Genomic DNA, 23,160 nt, shown 5'->3' with positions numbered 1-23,160 from the left:
ACACTTTCAGAGCTATGGACACAGACCCCAAATTCCCTCTGTACATCAGCAGTCATCAGTCTTGCCATCAGCAGCATTTTTGTCTCCTTCCATCTGGGAGCATTTAAATTCCATCTGTCATTTTTCTGTCCATTTCTGCAACTGATCTATATCACATCATGTCCTTTGCCAATCTTTTATACCAATCATTTGTAAACTTACTAGCTTGCCCATTTACATTTTCATCCAGGTCATTTAACAAACAGCAGAGGTCCCAGTATGGATCCCTGAAGAACATCATTAGTGACAGACCACCAGCTAGATTAAGCCCCATTGACCAATACTCTCTGTCTTCTATGGACAAGCCAAATCTGAATCCAAATTCCAAATCACTGTCAATCTCATGTTTCAATTTCTGAATGAGCCCCTCATGAAGAACCATGTCAAGTGCCTTACTAAAATCCACATAGACAACACCCACAGCTCTACTTTCGTCAATCACTTTCAGCGCCTACTCCAAAAACTCAATCAAATTAGTAAAATGTGGCCTGCATGACACATATCAACGCTGACTGTTCTTAATCACGCATTGGTTTTCCAATTCCTCATAAATCCTAACCCTAAGAACCGTCTCCAGTAACTTCCCTCCAAATGACATGAGACTCACTGGTCTATAGGTTCCAGGATTATCCTTATTTCCCTTTTTGAATAATGGAAGAACATTGGAGGGAGGCGAATGTTGTCCCCTTGTTCAAAAAAGGTAGTAGGGATTGTCTGGGTAATTATAGACCAGTGAGCCTTATGTCTGTGGTGGGAAAGCTGTTGGAAAAGATTCTTAGAGATAGGATCTATGGGCATTTAGAGAATCATGGTCTGATCAGGGACAGTCAGCATAGCTTTGTGAAGCGCAGATCATGTCTAACAAGCCTGATAGAGTTCTTTGAGGAGGGGACCAGGCATATAGATGAGGGTAGTGCAGTGGATGTGATCTACATGGATTTTAGTAAGGCATTTGACAAGGTTCCACACGGTAGGCTTATTTAGAAAGTCAGAAGGCATGGGATCCAGGGAAGTTTGGCCAGGTGGATTCAGAATTGGCTTGACTGCAGAAAGCAGAGGGTCGTGGTGGAGGGAGTATGTTCAGATTGGAGTGTTGTGACTAGTGGTGTCCCATAAGGATCTGTTCTGGGACCTCTATTTTTCGTGATTTTTATTAACGACCTGGATGTGGGGGTAGAAGGGTGGGTTGGCAAGTTTGCAGGCAACACAAAGGTTGGTGGTGTCGTAGATAGTGTAGAGAATTGTTGAAGATTGCAGAGAGACATGGATAGGATACAGAAGTGGGCTGAGAAGTGGCAGATGGAGTTCAACCCGGAGAAGTGTGAGGTGGTACACTTTGGAAGGACAAACTTCAAGGCAAAATACAAAGTAAATGACAGGATACTTGGTAGTGTGGAGGAGCAGAGGGATCTGGGGGTACATGTCCACAGATCCCTGAAAGTTGCTTCACAGGTAGATAGGGTAGTTAAGAAAGCTTATGGGGTGTTAGCCTTCATAAGTTGAGGGATAGAGTTTAAGAGTTGTGATGTAATGATGCAGCTCTATAAAACTCTGGTTAGGCTACACTTGCAGTACTATGTCCAGTTCTGGTCGCCTCACTATAGGAAGGATATGGAATCATTGGAAAGGGTACAGAGGAGACTTACCGGGATGCTGCCTGGTTTAGAGAGTATTCATTATAATCAGAGATTAAGGGAGCTAGGGCTTTACTCTTTGGAGAGAAGGAGGATGAGAGTAGACATGATAGAGTTGTACAAGATATTAAGAGGAATAGATAGAATGGATAGCTAGCGCCTCTTCCCCAGGGCACCACTGCTCAGTACAAGAGGATATGGCTTTAAGGTAAGGGGAGGGAAGTTGAAGAGGGATATTAGAGGAAGGTTTTTTACTCAGAGAGTGGTTGGTGCATGGAATGCACTGCCTGAGTCAGTGGTGGGGGCAGATACACTAGTGAAGTTTAAGAGACTATGGGACAGGTATATGGGGGAATTTAAGGTGGGGGTTATATGGGAGGCAGGGTTTGTGGGTCGGCATAATATTGTGGGTGGAAGGGCCTGTAATGTGTTGTACTTATTCTATGTTCTATTAGCTACTTGCCAATCCTCCAGGACCTTGCCTCTGGTTGGAGAAGAAATTAAGATATCGGTTAAGGCCCCTAGAATTTAATCTCTCAATAATCTGGTATATCCCATCAGGCCCTGGGGACATCCACCGCAAAGTTCAAGGTAAATTTATTACCAAAGTACGTATCTGTCACCAAATACTACCCTGAGATTCATTTTCTTGTGGGCATTCACAGCAAATACAAAGAAATACAACAGACCCAATGAAAAACTGTACCCTTACAAACAACCAATGTTCAAAAGATAAATTGTGCAAGTACACAAAAGAAAAAAAAATCAACAAATAATAAATACAGCTTAATATTCTTTAAGATACCCTAAACTCCTTAATTCTCTTATAATGTCCTTGTTATGGTCCAGTCCGGGGCCTGCATTCCAAGTCTTGATCCGGTCCACAGACTCCAGACACCGGGTCTTGTAGCTGTCCCCCCTTCACCCTTAAACCCAAATAGGATCATCTTGGCTTAAGGAGGTGCACCTGAGACCTATTGGCTGGCAGGTGTATATATAGGGGTTCTGGAACTGAGTCTGGGTTGGGTCGGTTGAGCCTATTTTGACCCTGGCTTGGAGTACCTACTGTTAATCATCTAGTTCTGTAAGTCTGTTCTTGTAGTCACCCTGGACTGAGCTCCTTCTGATCCCTTACCTCTGTTGGGTAAGCAGGCCAGGCTGCTGTTGCCTGGTGGGGGGAACTCTGACCCTTTCCTACCCCTTGCTTCTGATGGGCTGTGCCCTGCAACCTGCCCAGGTGCTCTGTGTCTTGCCCAGGCCCCTGTGTTCCTGCCTGGGAGGTGGCCCTGCCCAGGAGCTATGTGGCCTACCCAGGGGGCTGTCCTCCCAGTGTTCCTTGTCCCATAGACCCATCCTCTGCCATGAGCTCTCTGAACCCTAGGATCACTGTTGCATGCCATGGTTTCCCCATCTTGTTGTTCCTGTCCTGCTCCTAGTACTTCAGTGCCTATGTCCTGCATTTGGGTCTAGTCTCCATGTCCCCTTGTGACAGTCCTAGCAAATTAGCACATTGTACACTGATCTAACTCTCCTCCATGTCCTTCTCCTTGGTAAGTACTCATTTAGGATCTCACACACATCTGCCACCTTTCCTTCATTATCCTTTTGATGTCTAACCTGCTCCCTAGTTGTCCTCTTGCTCTCTATATATGTATAGAATGCTTTGGGATTCTCTTTAATCCTACTTGCTGTGGCCATTTCTCCTAGTTTTCCTAATTCCATTCTTGAGTTCTTTTCTGGCTTTCTTGTATTCCACAAAGGCTCTTTGATTTTAGTTTCTTAAACTTCACATATCTTTTCCTTTTTGAATAAATTCACCACCTCTCAACATGCAAGTTTCCCTTACTGTACTATCCTTGTCCTTTCTTCTTACTGGAACATATCTGTCCTGTAGTCCTGCAGATGGACTTTAAATGCCATCCACAGGTCAGATGTGGATTTCCCCAAAAACAGCTATTCCTGATTAACTCTCCCTCAAGGTCCATACTTAATCCTTATACATAACTATCTTAAAATTTAAGTTGTGATCACTGTTGCCCAATTGTTCTCACACTGAAAGGTCAGCCACTTGGCCAAGCTCATTACTCAATACAAGGTCCAGGTCTTTAAAATTGTTTTTTTTCCCAATAGCTTCCCAATGCCTGACTATTGACTCATAGGCCTGTGATTACCTGCCTTATTTGAGTTGTCTTTCTTAAATGAAGTACATTTGCAGTCTTCCAGTAATCTGCACTTCACTTGCTTCAGTGAAGGTTTAAAAATCTCTGCTAAGTGCACCAGCAGTCTCCTTCCTGTATCTGTTAGCTGCCTGAGTTAAATATCATTAGGTACAAGGAATTTATCAATTTAAGAACCACTAAATCTTGGGTTCACTAAGACATTTTTTTAATGGTAATTTGTTCTAGAATTTCACCATTTTCCTTCCCAAATTTTCTAACTACAGTACCTCTCTCTTTAGTGAATATAAGTGGGAAATATTTATTTAAAAATACAGCACGGAGTAGATTATTCAAGCCCTTCTGGCCAAGCTGGAACAACAACCCCTTGAATTAGCCCTAGACTAAACATGGAACAATTTACAATGAGCAGTTAACCTACTAACCAAACTGTGGGAGGAAACCAGAGTACCCATGGAAAACCCACATATTCCATGAGGAGAACGACCAAACTCCATACAGAGGCTGCTGAGATTGAACTCTGAACTCTGATGCCCTGAACTGCAACAATGTTGCGCTAACTGCTACACTACCATGGACCTCACCAACATCGTCTGGCTCCAAGCACAAGTTGCCCCTGTGGACCCTACTGGTCTTGCTCTTTCCTTGATTATTGTCATCCCTTTAATATGCACATACTTTTTTCCTCTCTTTGCCCTCCTAAAATCTGAGATAAGGAAGAAAATTTGTTCTTACAGAATTTCTGTAAGAAAAATAACTAACTAAATGTCAGGACATTGAGTAAAGTTGAATAGTTCAAAAATTAAGTTGCAATAGTATATGTAATTTCTGAATCATTGCTTAGAGGACTGTGTACAGTTTTGGTCATCCTGTTATAAGAAACATGTGGTTAAAGTGGAAGATGTGCAGAAAAAGATTTCCAAGAACGTTGACATGTCTAAAAGGCCTGAAGTATATGGATGGGTCAGCAGGCTAGGTCACAATTCCTTGGCAAAATATTTAAAATCATGAGAGGCATAGATAGGTGCACGGTAATAGTGTTTCCCCAGGGTAGAAGAGTCCAAAACCAGTGGGCATACCCCATAGATTTAGGTTCACGTCTGTCTCATTTAATGGTTCCAAAATGCTGCTCTTCCTCATGCTTATTTCTTCTATTATCCCCAAACTGTCATCAAGCTTCAACTGTGAATTAATGGAAATTTACTTCAGTTAAATATTGGAAAAGCTGATGCAATTATCTTTATTACCTGCTTTCCAGCTCCATTCTCGTACCATCAACTCCATCTATCTCACAACTAACTGCATGAATTTGAAATTTGATGTGATATTTCAACACAATAGTTTGGGACTACTTTAATATTAAGACAATTCTGTAACATTACCTAACTGCATCCTACCTCAGCTTATCTTCTAGTGAAACTCATGTTCATGATTCTAATACCTCTGAATATTCGAAAGCAATGGTAGTTGGCCATTTTCATTAATATCTTCAAACCTGCGCTCATTCACAACTCTCAAGTCTGCAGCCTAATTTGCATTATCCCATTTGTTCATCAGCTCTATTCTGGCTGACTTTAGAAATGCTTCAACTGTAAAATTCTCATCCTTTAAAAAACAATTTCATGCCCTTGCACTGCTTCATCTTTTGCAGATCTGACAAATTTCATTTCATCACATTCCTTTAGGCATTGTATACATTGATGATGCTATTTAAATATAAATTATCATTCTATTTTCCATCTTCCATCTCGCAGGTAAGTGCACACCTCTGCAAGGGTTAATTATGCTCGTCTGACCAAGGTATACAGTGCCTTGTAAAATTATTCAGCCCCCAATCCTTTATTCACATAAATGAGTATTACAAACAGGAATTTTGATTAATTTAACTGAATTTTTTTATTTATGAATCATATGTTCCTTTGCTTACAGTAGAACCAAAAAAACTGGGAAAATACTAAAGCATGAAAAACTAAAAATTCAATAACTGAAATGTCAGCAGTTCAAAAGTATTAATCCCCCCTCAGTACTTAGTTGAACCACCACCCCCAGCTATTACAGATGGTAGTCTTTTGATTAAGTCTCTATAAGCTTTGCACAATGTGATGGATAAAAATTTGCTCATTCCTTCTTGCAAAATTGCTCAAGCTGTGCCAGATTAGTTGGATAATGATGGTGGACAGCAATCTTGAGGTCTTGCCAGTGATGTTCAATAGGCTTAAGGTTAGGATTCTGATTGGGCCACTCAAGGGCATCAATTGTCTTTAATTGAAGCCACTCCATGTTTGCTCTGGCCATGGATAGAAGATTGGCTGGTGGGCAGGAAGCAAAGAGTGGGAATAAAGGAGGCCTTTTCTGGTTGGCTACTGTTGTGCATCGGGTAGTTCTGGATCTTTTTCATGTTATATGTCAATGAACTGGATGAAGGAATTGATGACTGGATTAATTTGCAGATGATATAAAGATAGGTGGAGGGTCAGGTAGTGTTGAGGAAGCAGGTTGTCTTCAAGATAATTTAGGCAGTTTGAGAGAATGGGCAAAAAAGTAGCAGTGCATGCACTTTGGTAGAGGGAAAAAATGGTGCATGCTCTTTGGTAGAGGGAATAAAGGTGTGGACTATTTTCTAAATGCGGAGAAAATTCAAAACTCTGAGGTTCAAAGGGACTTTGAGTCCTTATGCAGGGTTCCCTAAATGTTAAAATGCAGGTTCAGTGGTGGTAAGTGTTAAGTTTCGTAACTAAACATTAATTCAAAAAAACACACGGGAGTATGAAATATGGGTCGCACTTTGTGAGGTGTTTAAGTGAGGTGCACTCGTATTGCATGATATATGCAATTAATGTATTTTTACATATGTGTAATGAAATATTTAAAAAACAAAAATGCTTAAATATATATAGACACAAGGTTACTCAAATATAACTAAAACATTAAATACACAACACTTCCTGCTTAGCTATAAACTCAATAGAATACATCTCCATTATATACACAGCATACTATATAACTCAACTACTATACAATCACACTATAGTCAAATTTTTTTTTAATTGTTCCATTCAGGCTGAAATATTTCATCATTGTGGAGGCTTTCTTACTCTTGTGAAGTAATGCCTTTCCTGAAAAGGAGGTCACGCTGCTTGGGTGGTGAAGCTTGTGGCTCTGAAACAATCTCAGGTTCTGAGGCCTATCTGATGTGGTGGTTGTAGGCATTGACTCTGAGACTGTTGGAAGTGTGTCTAACAACTCTGGACACCTTCCTTCTCCTTTCCCTTTTACGAAAAAATGATGCCCACTTTATATGTGTGCTTACCCCAAGAAAGACTACCATGATCATGAAGCCTTGTGCGGGCAGTTGTGTGCATATGCTTGTACGTGCGTACACATTGTAGGCGTGTACGTGCACATGTGTTTACGTGCCAATTTTTTTCCCTCCAAATCGATTTTGGCTTGCTGTCTTCCCAATTTTGATAAGAAAATCTACACTGTACATACAATATTTTTACTTTATATAGGCTGTACATTTATCATATCATTCCTGCTTTTACTATATGTTCGTGCTACTTTAGGTTTCATGTGTTATTTGGTAGGTTATTTTTTTGGGTCTGGGAACGCTCAAAAAATTTTCCCATATTAATTAATGGTAATAGCTTCTTCGCTTTACAACATTTCAGCTTACAAATAGTTTCATAGGAACGCTCTACCATCAGATAGCAGGAGAAACCTGTACTCACAAATGCCAAATGCTTACACTTGCTGAAGCTTCTTGAACTGCTGAAGCTTCTCGAACTTTCTTCCAGCTTAAAACCAAGCCACATTTGGCAAGTAATTGCCTGATACACATCAGAAGCTTTCTCAGATATGTTGCCTACAAGAAATTTTAATCAGACCACTGCTTTCATCTATCAGATTTTTCATCAACAGCATGCAGGTTAATGTTCTTTTTGAAATTACAGGTTGACACTTTAGCATTCTCTCTTCCTTGTGCAGACCATTTATTTCTGTCTGCCTGACGTGCTCATTGCATGTGTCCTACTTTGCTGCATTTTCTGCACGTTTCACCTTAAACCTGCATTTGTTTGGTGAATGAGTCCCTGCCACAACAGTAACACAATTTGTTTGGCCAGGATAATTTCTGTTTAAACACTGCAATTTTATTCACGCTCACTTTCATTCCTGACTGCAACTCATTTAGTTCTGTTTCCATTGATACAGCAATTTCTACTACTTGTTTGAATGCAAGTTGTACTTCAGTTCGGAACTGTTTTTGAATGTCTTATTTTAAGATTCCGCAAACTAAATGATTTCTCAGTGCATCACTTAGCCCATTACCACCCTGACAGTACTCAGACAATTTCTTCAATTCAGCCATGTACGCTGAAATGAACTCCCCTTCCTTTTGATTCTGCTTATGAAACCTGAACCATTCTGCAATCAACAATGGTTTTGGCTCTAAGTGTTCCAGCACCACTTTACAATACCAGCAAAGCTCTCTTCTGATATTTGGTTGGAGCTGTCAAACTTCGAAGCAAGCCTTTAAACCTAAAGAGCTCAGCAAAATTGGCACTCATTTATCATTGACTATTTCATTTGCTTCAAAATACCAATAGTTCAGTATACATGAGCCAATTAGCCATTGTGTAATCAAGCTAATCAGTCTGCTTTTTAATGATTATCACCCAGTACTCATTCGTTATGAACCCTGAATTTTTCTGTTTATGGCCTTTTTTTAACTCAGTGACTCTGCATGTGTTATGTTGCTTAAATTCAATGTTCCTCGCAGCATTTTTTTTTCTCAGTTTGAACACCTTGCTCCAGGCGCCATCTTGGGTTCATTTCCAAAATACCTCATTTCCAATTTTTTTTGTAACTTCAAAACACTGAATTAATTTAATGAAATGCACAGGACTGCAAATACACATCTGACTTTGTCTTTAAGTGAGGTGTACATCTATCGCATGATCTATGCAAGTAACATTTTTATATATAACCTGTAATTATTTAAAGAACAAGAATGCTTAACCACTCTCTCTCTCTCTCTCCCCTCTCTCTCTCTCTCCCTCTCTCTCTCTCCCTCTCTCTCCCCCCCTCTCTCTCCCTCCCCCCCTCTCTCTCCCTCCCCCCCTCTCTCTCCCCCTCTCTCTCCCCCTCTCTCTCCCCCTCTCTCTCTCCCTCTCTCTCTCCCTCTCTCTCTCCCCTCTCTCTCTCCCCCTCTCTCTCCCCCCCTCTCTCTCCCCCCCTCTCTCTCCCCCCCTCTCTCTCTCTCCCCCTCTCTCTCTCCCCCTCTCTCTCTCCCCCTCTCTCTCTCCCCCTCTCTCTCTCCCCCTCTCTCTCTCCCCCTCTCTCTCTCCCCCTCTCTCTCTCCCCCTCTCTCTCTCCCCCTCTCTCTCTCCCCCTCTCTCTCTCCCCCTCTCTCTCTCCCCCTCTCTCTCTCTCCCCCTCTCTCTCTCTCCCCCCTCTCTCTCTCCCCCCCTCTCCCCCTCTCTCTCTCCCCCTCTCTCTCCCCCCTCTCTCTCTCCCCCCTCTCTCTCTCTCTCCCCCTCTCTCTCTCTCTCTCCCCCTCCCTCTCCTCTCCTCTCCCCCCCCCACACACACACCTATATATATATATATAAGATTACTCAAATATAACTGAAATATTAAATTCACAACAGTAAGGAAGGCAAATACAATGTTGCCATTCATTTCCAGAGGATTATAATACAAAAGTGCAGTCAATCAGCATTAGGGAGTATAATGAGCATTTTTTGGTCTCTTATCTAAGAAAAGTTGTGCTAGCATTGGAGAGGGTCATGAGAAAGATCCCAGGAATGAAAAGGTTAATATATGAAGAACATTTGATGGCTCTGGCCCTCTACTCACTGGAGTTTAGGAGAATGGGGTTTGGAATTTGGAATCTCATGGAAATCTATCAAATATTAAAGAGCCTAGATAGAGTGGATGTGGAGAGGATGTTTCCTATAGTGGATGAGTCCAGAATGAGAGGCAACAATCTCCATATAGAGGGACAAGTTTCTTTAACTTAAAGGTGGTAAATCTGTGAAATTCATTGCCATAGATGGCTGTGAAGGCCCAGTCATTGGGTCTATATATATAGTGAAGGTTAATGGGTTCTAGATTGATCAGAGCATCAAAGGTTGCAGAGAGAAGGCAGGAGAATGGGGTTGAGAAGGATAATAAATCCACCATGATGTAATGGTGGAGCAGACTTGTTGGATTGAATAGCCTAATTCTGCTCTTATGTCTTAATAGTCTTGTATAGCTTAAGATCTTACAAGATTTTTATAATTTATATAAATTTATATAAAACATTGTTAATGATGTTCATTGTCATGATTTGCTGAATTCCTCTATCATGTTTTTCTACGTAGGTCAAATTATAGACATTCAGTTCAAACTTATTAATTTCTTTATTTACCTGTTGACATATGCTCCTAGAAAATGAGCCCTTCCATCGCCTAGTTGACCAGCCCAAACACCAAACTGAGTAAAAAGACAGAAAAAAATTAATCAGTCTATTTGCAAATTCACAAGAAAACATCTTTTAAGAAATGTCAGTTGAAAATGTACACTTATTAGCCATCTGGTTGTCATTTTCCAAATAAAATGTGCCACAAATTTTGGAACCATATGAACTTTGCTCATGCAACTGGTGAATAAGGATAATGAGCTCAGCACATCAGGACATAACAACCAATTTTATTCTAAACTGAAGAGCTGCTCGCCATTTCTAGCAGAGATCAAATTACTTTTACCAAGTCCAGCAAATGAACCAGACATAATTTGGTCTTTACAACCCAGTACAGTAAAAACTCTGACAATCTACTTTCTGACTATTTGGATATCCCAATGGTTTGCTGTCATCCCTCCTGACTTTCTAGGGCTCCAGTTCCCTTACTCCTTTTCATTTTACTGGGTTTCATTTCATTTGCTGGGTCTCTAGTTCCCAAGATCCTTTACTACTTACTGGGGACTTGATTCCCAGGCTCCTTTTCCACCCACTGGGGCTCTAGTTCCTCTACACTTTCCCCTCATTAGGGTCCTAATCTTGCACTCCCTCTCCATTCAATAAGGCCCCAGATTCCACTTAACAGTTTGAAAATCCACCTGCCACTACCTAGTTTATATCAAAGTACAATTTTTTTCTTTAACCACTCTTCTACAACTGTGCCTTCCTTCTTATTCAAAGACAAAGTTATGACCATCCTAATATATGTCAGCACGGCCCAAATCAGAGACAGGTGTAAAGATCCTTTGAGGGTACTAGAGTTTCCAAGCATCAATTACTTCTCACCTTCTTGAATATCAAATAAATTTCTACATTTTGTGTGTTTTCCAATGTGCATAGAAAATTAGGTCAGCATTGATTCACACACCTACATTGTGGCCAATTTACCGCCAACCAATACATTTTTGGGATGTAGAAAGAAATAAGAGAAAACTGGAACCACGAGGCAGCACCACTGAACCACTCCTCCAACAAAAAAATAAAAACATTGGTACAACAATTGCTTCAAATTACATTGAAAGTTTTACAAAGGATTTAAATAACATACATCCATTTTACCTGATGACCACCATATCTGTGGGCTAGAGGGATTGATCCAGGCAGAACTCTTGCTCCACTAACAAACTGAATAAATTCCTTTGTCACAGTAATGGAAGCATCCAAGTCCAAAATATCTTCCACAACTTCCTGATATAAATATTGTACATTAAAGAACAGTTACTATGTTTTATGTGGTCATGCTGGATTTTTCATTTTACTGAATCTACATGGTTAAAAAGTTAAATAAAATAAAATAGTAAATCACTAAAAGTTAAGGGGGATGAAAATCTGAATATATTATACTACAACCAATCTTATCATTTATACAAATTAAGATGCACAGTTTACAATAAACAGTATGTAGTTGATGTACATTGCAAAATACACTATGAAATAACATGAATAACCAGATTTTTTTCATAATATGTATGAAGAAAATTGAGAATCACATACTTCAGCGCTATTTATTACATACGGGTTTAGAATCAAACATTTGTTTAACTTCATTGTGCAAGATGAATTGAAAATTTCAAAAATGAAATAGTTGGGATTGTATCAGCAAAGAATATTAAGGGAATGGTAATCAAGACACGTAAATGAAATGAACCACCATCTAATTTTAAAAAAGCATACAGGTGCAAAAAGCTAAATGGCTTTTTCCTGTTCCTATATTCTCAGTCAAGTTGGTAGATGAAGTTTGTCATGAGTGGCAGAAAAAAGGGTAAAAGTTACACAATTATGTTATAATCTCAAGCAGCATTATATATTAATACTAATAATACAAATTTGTTTAGCACAAAACTAATTCCAATGTAAGTGCCCATTTAATCTACTTATTTTGTATCAACATAAAGGACCATGATGGTCTATGGAAACCTTTGATACTGCTACCAGCGTGACCAGAGACTTGAAAGGTGTTGGCTGGACTGCAGAAAAAATACATTCTCTTACTTGGCGCACATAATTTTGTCTGATAGGGTCGAGTGGAAAAGAATCTGTAATAAAAATGATAATAAAATTTCAAAATAGCGGAATACTTCTATTGAGGTTAAACTTAACATTGGTTAGAAAGTGTGGCCTCAACAGAGCAAGTTCCTTTTCCTATTCTTGTAAGTGAACAATGTTTACAATTATATTACACTCCATTATCTTCATTGATTAGTTGAAAAGGGGAATACGGAGGACAAAGGTGAATAGAAAAGGATGAACAAGAAAGAGAGATAAAATTTAGATGAAAGAGAGGAAGGAAGCATATGAGTTTGAAAGAGGTGTTAAAGTTATAGGGGAGAGTGCAGAGCAGGAGAGAAATGGTAAGAATAAAGAGTAAAATCTCTGTTAGAAGAGGGAAAGTCAAAGTAAAAGAAGGTAGAAAGAGGTAAGGGGGAATGAAGAGAAACACAAAGGAAGATTGAAAAAAAGAAACTACACAAAATGCTGGTGAAACACAGCAGGCCTGGCAGCATCTATAAGGAGAAGCACTGTCGACGTTTCGGGCCGAGACCCCTCGTCAGTACTAACTGAAAGGAGAGATACTAAGAGATTTGAAAGTAGTGGGGGGAGGGGGAAATGCGAAATGATAGGAGGAGACCGGAGGGGGTGGGTTGAAGCTAAGAGCTGGAAAGGTGATTGGCGAAAGTGAAGGGAAAGTGAAGCTAGAGAAGGGAAAGGATCATGGGACGGGAGGCCTCAGGAGACAGAAACGGGGAGGGGAGAGCATGAGAGGGAGATGGAGAACAGGCAGGGTGATGGGCAGAGAGAAAAAAAACAAACAACTAAATATGTCAGGGATGAGGTAAGAAGGGGAGGAGGGGCATTAACGGAAGTTAGAGAAGTCAACGTTCATGCCATCAGGTTGGAGGCTACCCAGCCGGTATATAAGGTCTTGTTCCTATCCAGCCGGTATATAAGGTCTTGTTCCTCATGTTTGCTCTTGAAGAGGAAAAGTATAATTTTGGTGAATTAATCAGTGGATTCCAGTAAACTGGCCCAAAAGGTTAATTGGGGCAGCCAGTTATTTTCAGCAATTCTTAAACAACAAAAACAAATCAAGAAAATAGCCAGGTTTCCCTTCATTTATTTGGGACACTCTGCTGCTCAACTGGGACAGGAGACTGCTTCCAAACAGTTTCTAACTAGCATCAGCAGCGTGTACTTGTGTACCGTTTAGACACCACACAGTGCTTAGAGCGAACAGTTTATGGATAGCGTTCTTTGCGTGTACATGTGTTATGATATCCAACTGGGCCAACTGACACAAATTCGTAAAGAAGTGATTTTTGATAATTTTGTTTTTTATTTCGAAGCACTTCATTATCTGCATGAGATGTCTGCGCTGATTTTGTTCATTTACAGTCAATCAAGAGAAAATGGATGAATTCTTCCGCCAATAGATATCAGAAACTAATACACAGTTTTATAGTACTGTAGTAGTTCTGGTCAAGTTCTAACTTGTTCTATACTTAATTTAAATACATAATTTGCTACTCAGTTAAATGGTAGTTTCTTTTTTTATATCTTTTATACTATTTCAATTAAAACCAGCTAATTGGGACAGAGACTTAATTGAGCCAAAATGCATTGATCCCTATGTGTCCCAATTAACCAGAATCCACTGTACTTCTAAAAACAGACTGTATTCTGAAGATTTTTGTAAAAGACATTCTTCATATACAAAAAAAGGCTACAAGGCTTTTCTTCCCCGCTCTTATAGCTTCTAAGGTACGACTGTGCATTGAATTTTTAAGAAAAATTTCAGTATTGAGTAGATAAAAATTGTCTCTTCCTCAAACTAACTTATCAGCAAACAACAGTAACAACAGCTAACAACAATCAACCAATTTCTGGAGTTATGAGGGCTTGAGGTCAAACCTGCAGAAACTTGCTAGGGAACTGCAGAAAGGATTTATCACCACATAGATGGGAACTAACTCCTTGAAACAATTGCTGGAGTAAGTTTCAAAGTTAGAATTACAGAAATTACAACTACAGATACAAGTTAAATCGGTTTAAGATTGATTCTTGTGTTGGGGAGGTTCCTCATCTAAGGAGATAGTAAGCTGATGTGCCCGGTGCACTTTTGAGTTTGGAAGAGAGATGATCTCATTGAAATGTATAAATGTTGGAATATCTTCACCAAAGGAACTGCAGCAATTGCAAAAGTCAGCTGATCATCATCTTCTCTAGGACAGTTAAGGATGGGCAATACGTAATGGCCTTGCCTGTACTGCCCAGATCCTTAAAAAGAATTTTAAGGAAGAGGAAATGTACAAGAGACATTTCTCCGGTCTGGATTTCCCAGAACAGGGGTCAGAGTCTCAATAAAATAGTATCATTTGGAATAGAGATGACAAGAAATATTTTCACTCAAGCAACACACACAAAATGCTGGAGGAACTCAACAGGCCAGGCAGTATCGATGGAAAAAAGTACAGTCGACATTTCGGGCCAAAGACCTGCCGAAGGGTTTCAGTCTGAAATGTCAACTGTACTTTTTTCCATAGATGCTGCCTGGCCTGCTGAGTTCCTCCAGCATTTTGTGTGTGTTGCTCAGATTTCCAGCATCTGCAGATTTTCTCTTGTTTGTGATATAATTTCACCCAGAGGGTTCTGAATTTTTGGAAATCTGAAGGGCTGTAGAGGTCTGCTTGCTGGGTATATTACTGTATAGCTCTTACATAAACATAGTTGCGGGATGGGCAAAACTGGTAGCTCAATGTTCTGAAGTATAGATGCTGCAAACATGATAGAGGTAAAAGATGAGAAAGGGTTGTGTCATTTGTTAGGGAGAACATCAGGACAGTACTTCAAGAGAATATTGAGTGTTAAACCAATATATGGGTAGAACTTAGAATTAAGGAAGGGGTGATCACCTTGATGGGTTAAAATAACCACCCTAATAATCAGCAGGAATTACAGAACCAAATGTGTAGAAATATCACAGATAGCTACAGGAATAACTGGGTAGTAGTGTAGGAGTATTTTAACTTCCCTAATATGGACTGTGATTGTAATAGTGCATGGGGACGAACAAGTTTGTACATTGTGTCCAGAAAAGTTCTTCGGTGCCATCTGCTAATGACCATTCTATTGAGGGGGCAACACTCAGCCTCGCGTTGGGAAATGAAGCACTGTTTGATGTATCAGTGGAGGAGCACTTTGGGACCAGTGACTATAATTTTATTAGTTCTTAGTTATGGAAAAAGATAGAATTAGCCAACAAGCTAAACTGGGCCAGGCTAATTTTGATGGCATTAGACAGGAACTTGCAAAAGTTTATTGCGAGAAGCTGTTAGCGGGTTAAGGGGCATCTAGCAAGTGGGAGGCTTTTAAAAGCAACATGATGAGAGTGTTGGGGCCAACAAGATCCTGTAAAAGTGAAGGGCAAGACTGGCAGGATGATGGAATCCTGGTTGATGAGGAATATTGAGGCTCTGATCAGGAAAAAGGAGTGATATGTCAAGTACAGTCAGCTGGGATCAAGCAAAACCTTTTAGTATAACGGATGTAGACAGAAATTAGAAAAGTGAAAAGAGGGCATGAGATATTTCTGACAGATAGAAGAGAACTCTAAGAGATTATGTAAGTAAAAGGCTACCCAAGGAGAGAGTAGTCCCCAGAAGGATTAATGTGGTTGTCCATGGTGGAGTGGTGGAGTCACAGGACATGGGCGAGATCTTAAATTAATACTTCTCACCTGTAATTACCTTGCAGAAGCAAAGTTATTCAGGGAACAGAATAGAAATGTCCTAAAACATATCCACATTACAAAAGAGAAGGTACATATGATCTTAAATTATATAGATACCTGACCAAGCATATTCTAGGACATTGTGGAAAGACAGAGATATTTGTATCATCCTCAGCCACAGTTGAGGTCACAAAGACTGGGGATTGGATAGTATTAGGAAAAGATGCAAGGATAAACAATAAACCTAATGTCAGTGGTAGGAATATTACTAGAGGGTATTATGAAAGGACCTACCTATGTTTGGAAAGGCAAGGACTGATTAGGGATAGTCAGCATGGCTTTTGCATGGAAAATCTATTGGTACCATTTGATTGTTTTTTGGAAGAGGTAAACAAGAGTTTTTGAGAGGACAAGGCAGTAGGCATTGTCTATTTGGGCTTTAGGAAGGCCTTTGACAAGTTTCCGAGTGGGAGGCTGGCCCAGAGGATAGATCATGTGAGGTCCAGGGTGGGCTGGCCTATAGAATACAAAACTGGCTTGGGGTAGGGGGCAGAGGGTGGTTGTGGAGAGTTGTGCTTTGCATTGGAGGCCTGCAGTCAGTACTATGCCACCATATTGAATCTTCCATTGTTTGTTGAACATATCTAATGATTTAGATAAGAATGGTTGTGGCACGGTTAGTAAGTCCGCAGATAACACCAAAATTGGTGGTATAGTGGACAAGGAAGAAGGTTATCTCAGATTACAGCAGAGTCTAGAATAACTAAATGAGGGTAAGTCATAGACTGTGAAGATGGTTATCAGGAATTACAGTGGGATCTTGTTCAGCTGGTTAAGTGGGCTGAGGAATGGCAAATAGGAGTTTATTTCAAATAGGTGGAAGGTGTTACAATACGAATGGGATACGAATTGACAATAAACTGGACTGGTCAAAGAACACTGAGGCTGTCTACAAGAAGGGTCAGAGCCGTCTCTATTTCCTGAGGAGACTGAGGTCCTTTAACATCTGCCGGACGATACTGAGGATGTTCTACGAGTCTGTGGTGGCCACATGTTTGCTGTTATGTGCTGCGGCAGCAGGCTGAGGGTAGCAGACACCAACAGAATCAACAAACTCATTCGTAAGGCCAGTGATGTTGTGGGGATGGAACTGGACTCTCTGACGGTGGTGTCTGAAAAGAGGATGCTGTCCACGTTGCATGCCATCTTGGACAATGTCTCCCGTCCACTCCATAATGTACTGGTTAGGCACAGGAGTACATTCAGCCAGAGACTCATTCCATCGAGATGTAACACTGAGCGTCATAGGAAGTCATTCCTGCCTGTGGCCATCAAACTTTACAACTCCTCCCTTGGAGTGTCAGACATCCTGAGCCAATAGGCTGGTCCTGGACTAATTTCCACTTGGCATTATTTACTTATTATTATTTAATTATTTATGGTTTTATATTGCTATATTTCTACACTATTCTTGGTTGGTGCGACTGTTACAAAACCCAATTTCCCTTGGGATCAATAAAGCATGTCTGTCTGCCTATCAATTTGGAAAGACAAATCAGGGTAGAATTTTAACAGTGAATGGTAGAGTCCTGGGGATTGTTGTAAAATAAACGGACCTAAGAGTACAAGTACATGGTCTAGTGAAAATGGAGTCAGGATAAGGTCAGGAAAAGGTAGACAGGATAGTGAAGAAGGCTTCTAGCATGCTGGCCTTCATCAGTTAAAGCACCAAGTATAGAAGCTGAGATGTTATGTTGCAGTTGTACAAGATATTGGAGAGGCCACATTTGGAATATTGTGTTCAGTTTTAGTCCGCTTATTAGAGGAAAAATGTCAAGTTAGAAAGAATGCAGAAAAGTTTTACGAGGATGTTGCCAGCACTCGAAGGACTGAATTAATGAGAGAAGTTGAGCAGGCTAAGACATTATTTACTGGAGTATAGGAGAATCTAATACAGGTGTATAAAATCATAAGGAGCATAAATAAGCTGAATCCAGTCTCTTTGCCAAGGTTTGAAAATCAAAAAATAGAGGGTATAGGTTTAAAGTGAAAAGGAAGGAATTTAATTGGAACCTGAGAGGCAACTATTTCACCCAGAGAATGGACCACACATGGAATGACATCTTGGACACTCCACTGCCTGTTTACTGCCTGCTCTAGATCTTTTCATCTCTAACTGCAGATGAGACATTAACAGTCTTAACTCCAGCACTCCTCTCTCCTCTTCAAACCTTGCCCTCCACTCTCCGTTCCTATCCCAACCTTACCTTCAACTCTACAGACAAAGGGGGTGCTGTTGTAGTGTGACAAACTGACCTCTACCTCGCAGAGGCTAGGCAACAACTTTCAGACACCTACTCTTACCTCCTCTTGAAAAAGATCCACTGAGCACCATCAGGACATTATCTCCAACACCATCACCAACTCTGGAGATCTCCCATCCACTGTCATGAGCCTCATAGTTCCCACATTTCTACCTCCTACCCAAGATCCACAAACTTGATTATCCAGCCAATTGTTTCTGACTGCTCCTGCCCCACTGAACTTGTGTCCACATACAAACTCCATATTATTCCATTTGGTTCAGTCCCTTCCCACCTACATCTGTGATGTTTCAAATGCTGTCGATCTCAACAACTTTCAATTCCTGATCACCTCATTTTCAACATGGATTTCTAGTTCCTATGCAATTGTATCCCCCATCAAGGAGGCCTGATAGCACTCCATTTCTTACTCCCGTCCATCAGCATCCTCCTCCATCTGGCCCTCAAACTAAACAGCTCTTCCTCTGGACCTCCCACTTTCTCCACACTCAAGATGTAGCCACAGACACCCGCATAGGCCCCAGCTATATCTGCCTTTTCGTTGGCTACGTGGAACCATCCATGTTCCACGCCTTTCCTGATAATGCTCTCCAACTCTTTCTATGCTAACTTTGCAACTGCATTGGTGCTGCCTCATGTATCCAAACTGAGCTTGGCAATTTCATCAACTTTGCTTCCAACCACCACCCTGCCCTTAAATTCACTTGGTCCATTTCTGACACCTCTCTCCCCTTTCTTGATCAAACTATTTCCTGATCTCTTTAATAAACCAACCAATTCCCTCAACTATATTCACCTTCTAGCTTTTACTACTTCACCTCCCCCCACCTTCTGATTCTGGCTTCTTCCTCCTTTCTTTCCACCGGAAGAAGGGTCGCAGCCCAAAACATTGACTGTTTATTCATTTCCGTAGATGCTGTCTGACCTACTGAGTTACTCCAGCATTTTCTATGTTGCTCTGGATTTCCAGCATCTGTAGAATCTCTTGTGCGCATGGAATGAACTCCAGAGGAAATGGTTGAGCAGATATATTAACGACATTTAAAAGACACTTGGATTTTTGAGGGATATGTACCAAACTCAGCCAGATGGGACTAGCTTAGCTGGGCATCTTGATCAATGTGGGCAAGTTTGGCTAAAGTCCTTGTTTCTGTATTGTATGACGTTAACTGGGATAATAGGACAAAGAACAGCAGACTGAATTTAACTCACACAAGAGAGAAGCATTGCATTTTACGAAGTTAAAACAGAGCAGGATCTACCCAAATGGCAGGGTCCTGAGGTGTTGTAAAATAGAACTTCAGGTACAAGCACATAATTTCCTGCAAGTGGCAATACGGGTAAATGAAGCATGCTTGCTTTCATTGGTCAGGGCATTGAATACAAGAGTTGAGACATGTTGCAACTGTATAAAGTGTTGGTGAGATTACACTTGGACTATAGAGCATAGTTTTGGTTGCCTATCTAATGGGAGGATGTGATTAAGTTAGAAAGGGTGTATATAAGATTTAGAAGGTCATTGCTGGGAATAGAGGGTTTAAGTTACAAGGAAAGAATGGTTAAGCTGTGGAATGTTTTCTCTGCTGCACAGGAGGCTGAGGAGTGACCTTACAGAAATATGCAAAATCATGAAGAGGTATAAATAAGGTGACTGCTCAACCTCACTCTATAATTCACCTATTTGAATGCCGACTTTCTCCCCAGTGTAGGGGATTCTAAAACTAGAGGCTGTAGGCTTAAAGGGAATCTGAGTGACAAGGTTGTCACACTGAGCTGAGGTGGGTATATGAATATAGACATGGATAATTGGTGAAAAGAGCCTGGCAGAAGCCACAAATATTTTCCAAAATGTACCAATTCACTCATCATCTTTATAATATTGCAACACATTTTTCTCCAACACAGGTCAATATAAAGTGCTGTTATATTGACCTCCTAACTATTCCAGGCCCTTAAAAACTTGACTTACTTTAATATTTATACTATACGCATAGAAAATTACTTACTTTACCTAATAACTTCTGTGAAGTTAAATTCCACCCATCCATTGATGACCTTTTATGATTAACTTTGTTGTAACCCAAAGTATCATCACCCTTAATCGAATAAAAATTACTATCAACTGAACTGCATTCAGACACAGCAGCAGCTTCAAAGTCTGTTCCTCCTTGAGAGAAAATCCCAATGGTTGATACAGAAAGCAACCACACAAGAATCTTCATTAGACCATGTTTGAGCATTGTTCCAGCCAGAGTCCTCTGTAAATTCATTCGTCTCATTTTAACAGGAACCAACAGATGCACATCTTGAACGATGTCTGGCTCGGGCACTCACCAGCACGAAAAAAATTTCACTGTTGGTGATTTTGATTTTTCTTAGAGAAAAATATAAACATTAATTGACACCATGAAATTCCAAGTAGCAACTTGATTCAATAAAATACTCAGTATGAGGTACGATTTGTCAAAAAGGACAGTTTTGAAATAAATCACGGCAAAAAGAGGAGCTACGCCAAAAGCAACATCACATAGGAACCACAACAAGAGCGAACTCCACTCGGAATGACCTACTAACCAGAATAAGTTCCGGGTGAAACTGCGTTAACTTTCAACCTTTAAAAAAAGTCACTCGGATTTTTAAAAACAATATAGATTTTTTTAATTCCTAGTTAGGTTGTTCTAGACATTGCAGCGATTAAAATAAAGAAAATGCCCACTATGATTTGGTCGAGCCCGCGCTCCCAGGCTCCTTCGCCGGCTTTAAGGACAGAGGCCGGTAAAAATGGCGCTGTCGTTGAGCCGTCGGTGCATGTGGAATGGAAAGCAGCTGTTGGCGGGAGGGGTTTTGAGTGGGTGCGGCGTTTTTAACGGCTACCGGGGCCGTCCGACCGAGCTGCTCGTGGCCGGAGATGGTGGGCGCGCCCCCGCCAAGGTGAGAAGAAAGGGGGCGATTGGGGTGGGGTGGAAACAAGGGCAAGGTCATCATGCTTTGTGGTACAACCGCGGTCCGTGCTTTCGGTTAGGGCGAACTGGGGCAAAGCCTCATAGTCAAACCTGACGTCTGCGAAAATTCAGGCTCAGATTAGTTTATTGTCAAAGGTGCACTGAAGTTCATCGCTTGCGTAAAGTTCATAAACAGAACAAGTATCATCATACAACAACGATACTGCAAAGATTGTAGAGTGAAATGAATTGCTGAGATGCCAATATAGACCACGAATAGTTTTCATTATGTAAGAGGGAAATGGCGGTCGAATGGTCCATGCATGGCACTGAGGAATATAATTTATTTGTGAGCTATGAGCGTCACAGTTCACTGCTAACAATAAGTACCTTATAAATATTCAGTGGAGTTCAATGATATTCACCCCTCATTTTTCTAAACTCCCATTGAGTAGAGGGACAGAGCCATCAACACTCCTCGTACATTAATCCTTTTATTTCTGGGAGCATTCTCGTGAACCTCCTCTGGACTTTCTACAATTCTTGGATAAGGGGCCAAAAACTGCTCTCAATCTCCCAAGTGCAGTCTGACCAATGCTCTATAAAGCCTCAACATTACATCATTGCTTTTATATTTTAGTCCTCTCAAAATGAATTGCCTATCTTAACACAGTCTCAAGCTACAAGACAACTTTTATGGAATCATACATGAGGACTCCCTAGTCCTGTTGCTTCTCATTCTGATTTTACTCCCCTCTTCAGAACATTTTCACATGTATTCACAAAGGAAACAGGCATGGTAGTTGGAGAACTTGGTGAAGAAGAAGGTGAATCAAATAGAAATCTGATCCCTTATTGACCTAAAAGATGGATAATTCCCCAGGACTAGGTAAGATTTTTCTTTAACTGTTACAGGAGATTTCTTCAGCTGTAGCAGAGATTTTTAAATCTTCACTGGGCACAAGGAAGATGACTAGAGGACAGCGATTGTTTTTATCTCTTCCCCCCCCCCCCCCCCCACCTTTCCTTTCTAAGAAGTGCAGAAGAAAAAAGGCTGAGAATTGCAGGCCTGTGAGCCTATTGTCATTTGAGGGAAGTTATGGGGATGCAATTGAGGGACCGTATTAATGATCACTTTGAGGGGCAGGGAGTAATCCAATAGCAAATCTTGTCTAGAGTCAGGTCCTAAGGGGTATTGAGGAAGTTTGACATTGTGCAAATCCAAAATTCCTGAAGGTGCAGTGCAGGTAGATTGTGATTTTTAAAAAGCATATGGGAATGCTGACCTTCAATAGTTGGGGTAATGAATGGAAGGATGTTGTACAAACTTTTTGAAACCTTGGTCAGAGCTTTTGGAGTACTTCATGCATTTCTGGTCACCACATCATAGGAAAGATGTGATGCTGCACCAGATGGAGCAGAACAGATTCACTGGAATGGAAGTGTCTCAATTATGAGAAGAATATGGATCCATTCTCCCTGGAGTGGAGGTGGTTAAAAGGTATACAGAATTGAGGGATATGGATAAGGTAGAATTCAGGAAACTTTCCCCATACCAGAAGTAAATAAAATTAGAGCATTTGAGAGTAGAGTAGGGGCTAAGGGGGGAAGTTCAGGTCTGGAGGGAATCTTCTTTCACCAGAGGGTGGTGAATAACTGAAATACACTGTCAGAGTGATGAAAGCAGTCATTGACCTCATTTAAGAAGTGTCTAAACCAATGGTTTCAAAACTTTGGGTTACTGCCCCTTGCCCCCCCCCCCCAAACAACAATCCCCATGCCCTATCTTCCTTGCCATTACTTTAAAACTA

General features: G+C 40.7%; 2 protein-coding genes across 5 annotated transcripts in view; one reads left to right on the top strand and one right to left on the bottom strand.

Moving 5' to 3' along the window:
* The window catches only part of LOC132395439 (protein adenylyltransferase SelO-like), a 68,354-nt gene extending 47,393 nt beyond the window's left edge, over nucleotides 1–20,961 (bottom strand). For 2 of the 3 annotated variants that reach the window (XM_059972048.1, XM_059972051.1), the window contains exons 1-4: nucleotides 20,419–20,961; nucleotides 12,273–12,391; nucleotides 11,415–11,543; nucleotides 10,266–10,330 (exon numbers count right to left, since the gene is read on the bottom strand). In XM_059972048.1, coding sequence (XP_059828031.1) covers nucleotides 10,266–10,330; nucleotides 11,415–11,543; nucleotides 12,273–12,391; nucleotides 20,419–20,686 — 581 coding nt within the window. In that variant the 5' untranslated portion in view covers nucleotides 20,687–20,961. Of the gene's footprint in view, nucleotides 1–10,265; nucleotides 10,331–11,414; nucleotides 11,544–12,272; nucleotides 12,392–20,413 lie in introns of all 3 variants that reach the window. The other variant, XM_059972050.1, reaches the window with a different exon arrangement.
* A 216-nt stretch (nucleotides 20,962–21,177) lies between these two features.
* pdss1 (prenyl (decaprenyl) diphosphate synthase, subunit 1) overlaps nucleotides 21,178–23,160 on the top strand; it is a 40,626-nt gene continuing 38,643 nt past the window's right edge. Inside the window, exon 1 of one of the 2 annotated variants that reach the window (XM_059972057.1) lies at nucleotides 21,178–21,338. In XM_059972057.1, coding sequence (XP_059828040.1) covers nucleotides 21,189–21,338 — 150 coding nt within the window. In that variant the 5' untranslated portion in view covers nucleotides 21,178–21,188. The remainder of the gene's footprint in view (nucleotides 21,339–23,160) is intronic. The other variant, XM_059972058.1, reaches the window with a different exon arrangement.

This window comes from Hypanus sabinus, chromosome 6, assembly GCF_030144855.1.
Source record: "Hypanus sabinus isolate sHypSab1 chromosome 6, sHypSab1.hap1, whole genome shotgun sequence".
In the NCBI taxonomy this organism is placed as follows: Eukaryota; Metazoa; Chordata; class Chondrichthyes; order Myliobatiformes; family Dasyatidae; genus Hypanus; species Hypanus sabinus.
Note: the sequence above shows the minus strand (reverse complement) of the source record. Positions and strands in the feature narration are given on the sequence as shown.